At 43.8% G+C, this 6,442-nt stretch overlaps 1 protein-coding gene across 1 annotated transcript; it reads right to left on the bottom strand.

Moving 5' to 3' along the window:
* Window positions 1-3,140: 3,140 nt before the first annotated feature.
* Window positions 3,141-5,917, bottom strand: tmem271 (transmembrane protein 271). Its single transcript, XM_031858076.1, has one exon. It carries the CDS (start codon window positions 5,274-5,276, stop codon window positions 4,488-4,490), a length of 789 nt encoding a protein of 262 aa, XP_031713936.1. The 5' UTR covers window positions 5,277-5,917; the 3' UTR covers window positions 3,141-4,487.
* Between the last annotated feature and the right edge of the window lie 525 nt (window positions 5,918-6,442).

Raw genomic sequence — 6,442 nt, 5'->3', positions numbered from 1 at the left:
TTTTGTTTCGTAGCAGTAGTGCCCAACAAAAAGTGTAGAGCCCTAAGTTGAGTCTAATGTTACAATAGCTGAGTTACAGGCTAGTGTAGCTACAGGCCTATTAACATTACCAGTGGCCCTTTATTTCAAGTAAAATAGCAACGCCACAATGTAAAATACTGTTGCAAAAGAAATACATAAGTATTATTTGTAAAACTAATTTAAAGTATCAATTTGAAAAGCACCAGAAAAATGACCCTGTGAGTGCTGCTCTATTGTTTATCATATCGTTGGATTATTATTACTGGATCGTTCGTACAGAAATATCATTTGACTGTAATAGTTTGTCAAGGTGAAGCTAATTGTAAGTATTTTATATAAAATTGAGTAGTTTAATCTACACACAGTTCATCATATTTCATAAGCTCATCATGCTTTGAAAGCTATATGTAAATCTACATTTGTCAAATAACTAAAATAAATGTAGTGAAATAAAAAATGTTTCCTTCTGAATTGTAGTAGAATATAAGTATTAAGTGGCATGAAATGGACATTCTCAAGTTAAGTACTTAAGTAAAATGCACTTATCCAGTGTGACTTACAAATTAAGCAATCATCGATTCTCCTGAAATGAGATGTAGCACACTCTGTACCAACGAAATCATATCTGATTATTGAATACAGATCATTGTTTGTTGAACCACTAAGGATTTTTCGACAATATATGATTTATGATCTCGCAAACAACCTTTAACTATTCTCAAAAAGAATCGAAATGCCCTAGAAAACTAGATTTGCCGTTCAAGACGAGTTCCAAAGCTATGTGTCTGTTGTGACCCAGTCTGTTGTGATGGCAGTAACTACAGTCTGATGTTAAAAGTGCCATAATTGGCATAATTAAACGATATAGTGCTGTGAAATGAAATGTTACAGCACTGTAATAGGAGCATGAACACTGCTCGTCTTCACTAAAGCGTTCCATTTCTGTGGAGTAAACTCTTCCAAAGAACCTCCCCATGTTGTCAATGCTATAGATGTTAGCAGCAAATGTCACAGAATGTTAGTCAGGGCATCTGCATGAATCTCTTGAAGACATAATCAGCAATTTATCCACATCTTGTGATGATGTTTGAGCACAGTTTGTCTTCTATATATTCTGGGACATCTTTCCAATTATTCCATATGTAAACAGACCTTGTGCATCCGAAAAGAAATATATGAAATCTCTGGCTATGCGTAGCTTAACCAGACAAACAACTGGAAAATGGAAAATGTCAGCCAGTCCAATAACTCCCAATGCAAACAAAGCCAGCACTAAAGTTCCAGTGATTCAATATAGGGGATCACAGTACCATTCAGACTTAAGATTCATATGGTTTATACCACTATGTCAATGATAGGTTTATTTATGTTAAGCCACCTAAAGATAACATTCATAGACCTTAGCTGTTCGCAATCCTTTTTTGACATTAGTTATTAAATGTCAGCCCAATATTGGTGAGTAACAAGCACCATGCATGCTTAAAATGAATATGTAACGGAAGCAGAATTGCTTCATTGCGCCGGCTCCCTGGAAGGTGATCTTTACAAAGCCTGACATTTTACTTTATTTCAAGGTGTTAAGAGTTAAGAACGAAGGCAGAAAACATTCTCAGATACTTTCTCTAAAGGTTAAGGCGAATGTGTCTCTCCCCCGCTGACAAATGTAGTTTTTCAAGCAGATTAAAAAGCAACATATCCGGCCCAGCTCACTCATTAATAAGCTCGGTGGGATACTGCTGACCCGGGCGGCTGTGCTACAGGTTGAAGTGCTGCGGCTGGCAGAGGCACACACTTTATTTGTTTGCATGGGTCTGAACTTAAACTCTTGTTTTCTGTTCTAGTGTTCTGTCAGTGGACAGAGCTCTTGTTTGCATCTTTCTTTGGACACCCCCTCCTTGAGACTTTTAGGACACCAGCTCCCCTGAAGACCTCTTTAGTTCTCTTGACGGTCGCTGGCTTAATCGTAGGTTATAGCTGTATTTTTTACTCGCATGAAATTTTAGATAAAAGAGAAGAGCAAGTTATTTTTTTTTCTCTGTCCTGTATTCATCTCTGGCACTCAAAGCCCAACTTAAGTAGCATGAGAGAGAGGAAAGCATCATCTCGTGGTTTGAAAAGGATAAGAGGAGGATTATTACACTGAGCCAGTACCGTACTTCTTTAAGTGTCTCTCTCAAAGTGCCCCTGAACAGACATTTGGCCATGGATCCTCGTTTGAGAGCTTTCATTTGACTGAAAATGGACCATTACAGTTTGATTTACCACTGAGCGGTGTTGTCTGAAGGCGGGCACATAATCATGACAGACACATCTACCTTTTTTTCTGTCACTGTTCTAGCTTTTAAGTGAAATTAGAAACAATGAGGTTGATGATGCTTTTGAAGGATCCTTGCTGTGAGCTCATGTGGTTATTTGTGTGCGGTGGAATTAATAAATGATTTAAAGTCACATCAAATGGAACAATATGGGAGGCAGTGCTGCGCAGTTTACATTTTTTAAATTGGAAACGATGCAGGCCCACCTTCAGTCTGTATCATCACCGGACACCCTGCTATCTGAGGGTGCATTAAAAAACAACACAAATAAGTTTTTTTTCTACAATCTCTCCTTCTGCTACTTTAAAACAAATGAGCTGTGGTGCATTCAGGCTCACCTTGTCCCTCGGCTTCTCCCACATACTCATTATCATTGATAGCAGTCTTATCAATCTTACCAGTTATAGCTCAGAGAAACAGCATAGGATTAGAATAGACATTTAAGAGTGTTCCATGGTCATTTGATTAGCACAAAAGACAATGGAGATTGTTGTTAGTTGTCATGGTGAGAACACATGTCAGTGGGGCCTTAAAGAGTAATTGTTTCTCACCGGTGGAAGAGAGCAGCTGCAGCTCCAGAGACAGATGACGGGCTAGTTAGGTAGCTTGTCCTTCCTCGAGCGGTGAGGAGTGAGGCGGGGCACTGGCCACCAGCCCGCTGTTTGGCTCATTTTCTGTAGTCAGTGTAGCATTAAACCAGCTGTCCGCTAGTTAGCATGCTTTAATGCTACACCGGCTACAGAAAATAAGCTGAACAAAGTTGTCACTTATCTGGCGATAGCAATGTGCTTTCCTATGCTATGACAAGAGTGTGTGGATGAAGCACTAACTTGTAAGTTTTTAATCATTTACTCTTGCTCTCTATGCTTCGTAAAGTTACTCCACTGCTCAGATTAGTGGTTACTTCAAAACCTCACCTCGGTGAGTGTGCCCCTTCCTCCTGTTGCTGTAAGTCGGCTTAGTTTATACGGTCGCAATGGCAAAGACGCACATAAAAATAGACGCCACTCTGACCATCCAGCTACGTTGATTTCAATGGGAATGTCCGATCTGCTCCTACTTTATTCCTCTATATGTGCCTCTTTGGTCTGTTAAATAATTACCACAATACTGGACCTATAAGTAACACTGTTAGACTTTTTAAAGTTGTCTTTACTTGTCATGAGAAGTGCTAATAGCCTACTCATCCTGGGAAAACAGTTAGGCCTATATAATGTCCTCTGACGGCTCTGGAAGGAGCGCTGCAAAGTATTTTTAAAACGATGATGTCATAGTGATGTCATTAGGGTTATCTCAGTTTTGAGGCGGAGACTTTAAACTTATAACAGAAAGCCTGTGCTACAAACAGAGGGTGTGTCTCCCTGCCAGACAAGGATAGTTTTGTGAAACCTGTTAACCTGTTGCATTATGGGAAATGTATGCTTTACCCACACGTGGGCCTAAAAGTCAGTGTGTTTTGGTAATCTGCTAATTCAGTTTTGAATGCTCTTTTTTAATGAATGTATTTTGAGTTCCCCAACGTTATGAAAACAAAATAATAAAGTACTGCAGTGTTCCTTTAAAGTGGGTTTTAAAGTTGGGGTCTTTGTTTCTCTCTTAATTGCTCAATTGCTTATATTGTAGACTGCATGGCTCCTGATGATTATCAAATAGAAAGGTTCAATTAATTAACTACACAGCCCCATAACAATCAGAGGAAGTCGGTTGAAACCTTGAAAATCAAGTTTCATCGACATGATTTCCAAAAGCTATTGCAGCAGCTTCATGACGTCAGATGAGGTTAAATACACTTTTTATTCACAAGTAGAAATGTCAACAGCAAACATTCAAAACATAAACTCTGCTTTTGTTATACTAGCAAGCTGTTGCGTTTATGGGCCTTGATTTGCCTGCACTGTCTGGGCCAGATCACTTATCTGTTCATCTCGCCAGTGTGACTGGTGATGGAGCCTACACACTACCAGGCAGATGTAAGAAAATATCAGAATGAGAAGAAAATCAGGTGAATTCAAATCCACTGCTGCTGCCCTACTGTGTAACTTACTGCTGTTGTTGGAAGAAGAAGAGGAGAAGAAGAGGGGCATTGTTTAAGCACAGAGACATTGATTGTCACAGCGGAGGAGAAACGCTGCTGCGGCTGCTCCAGAGCGGCTATGTGTTGCATGCCTCGGCGGGGAAAATGTCTTCGTATGCGGGGGGCAGCTCGCTGGGGAGCGGGTAGGAGAAAGGGAAGCAATGATTGAGCTCCGGGTCCGTGGGCGAGTATCCCGGCAGCTCGATGGACGGGTGTCCCCCGCACTGCACTTCTGCACCTGTCTCGTCAAACACATTAAAAACACCCAGGTTGATGTAAGACACCGGCTGGAAATCCCCCGAGCAGTCCCGCTCCTCGCTGAAGATGATCGCACCGGCGCGCTGCCTCTGGGACTCTCGGTTCCTAGAGAACTGCGCTGTTTTGTACCTTTTGATGACCACCAGGTTGATGAGCCCGAGGAGGCACTCCAAGGTGCTGAGAACAGTAGAGACGACCAGACTCCGCTGGTACTCCCTCAGATGCTCGCAGGCACGGTTCGCAACCACCGGGTGGAAGCAGTAATGGGTGTACTTCCTCTCCACCAGGGAAGCCGTGTCCCCGTCCACCACCGCGCCGGAGAAGGCGGTGAGGACTCCCAACAAGAACACCACAACACCGAGGAGAAAGAAATTCCTGCAGCCGGGCTTCTCCACGCAAAAGAGCAGCGCGGAGCCCAGCAGCGCCTGCCCGATTCCCAGAAGTAGCCCGGAGTAGAAAGCCCCGGCCGCGGCGCCGAGGTGGAAATGCGCTCTCACCGTAGATCCCAACGAGACGCATCTTAATCCAACGACAACTTCGCTCAGGGCGCACACGAAGAGGAGGGTGCTGGAGAAGACGGCGCACAGTCCTTTCCCACTCAACTTCATTATATTCCACCTCTGCCGCTCTCGATCCTTCTCCCCCCTGCTTCATCCTCCTTCGTCTCCTCTGGAAGCACTCTCACGTTGGGACATCATCTGCCGGTGACTCCTCCGGTTCAGAGCGGGCGATCCTCGCCACTGTGGCGTCTCTCTCTCATCCCCGCCGCTTTACGGGAATATATAAATAACTAATGCCACGACCGCGCTCCTTTTTGCACTTATCGGTAATCCATACGCGGGCACTGATCACTTTACCCCAGATAACCTAAACGCCCATCAGACTCTCAAGGCACTCTCCTGACCAAAAGTTTTTCCTTTTTTCCCCCTCCTCCTCCTCCTCCCGAAGAGAGAGTCTCATCCGCAGTCCGCCAAGTCGTCGGAATGAATGGTGTGTGGCGTTTTTGTGGCAGAGAAGGAGGCGGCTGCTTGAGCCGGGGCTGCTTGAGCCGGAGATGCTTGAGGGTCCTGTGGACCAATGACCGATGACCCACAGGCCCTCAAGTCACCTCAACACTCCCCCAGTGCGTCCAAGGTGCCCCGTGGTGACGTTAGATAGCGGGAGTGGTGTTAAATGAAAAGGTGGGTAATTGAGAAAACAAACACCAGCAGGAACAGAAATCATTGGCTTTCGGGAACATTAATTTCCTCACAACCCCGTTAAAGCCCCAAGCCTTGTCGTAAAATCGGTTTGGTAGCAGTAGCTGTGAGTCAATGAACTTAATTAGTACTGGTGCTAAACTGTATTCCTGCAACAACAACAAAAGGTGGATATACTGAGTTTTTTTCTTCTTTTTTAAAAACTTATTCCAATTGTCATTAAATGCGACATAAATACTGTGATGTGTCGACGTCATCCTTGCCTAATGGCCTCATGGATTGTTGTTTGTCAGGTGGATCTGTCTGGAAATCAGAAACAAACGCATTAATAATAGAGCAGCGCTGCTCTGCGCGCTGTCCGTGGTGCTGAAACATAAAGCCCGGGCCAGATGGCAGCTGACTGGACTCCTCTACATCTTGTCCTCTCAGCCATCCTCACAGAAAACACACCGGGCGTTTTGTTGAACGTAGGAGAAGACTATACATCTCACGTTTTATTTAACACAGATTGAATTACCATTTGTGTAGGTGGGGATATAACTGCGGGCTGTTTTTGTCGTTTGCTAGAGTGCCCA

The sequence above is a fragment of the Anarrhichthys ocellatus genome, unplaced genomic scaffold (genome assembly GCF_004355925.1).
Source record: "Anarrhichthys ocellatus isolate YVR2014 unplaced genomic scaffold, GSC_Weel_1.0 scaffold19, whole genome shotgun sequence".
Taxonomy (NCBI): domain Eukaryota; kingdom Metazoa; phylum Chordata; class Actinopteri; order Perciformes; family Anarhichadidae; genus Anarrhichthys; species Anarrhichthys ocellatus.
Note: the sequence above shows the minus strand (reverse complement) of the source record. Positions and strands in the feature narration are given on the sequence as shown.

What these genes read in the sequence shown, in the direction of transcription:
- tmem271 (XM_031858076.1), bottom strand. Translation starts at nt 5,276, where the DNA reads ATGAAGTTGAGTGGGAAAGGACTGTGCGCCGTCTTCTCCAGCACCCTC.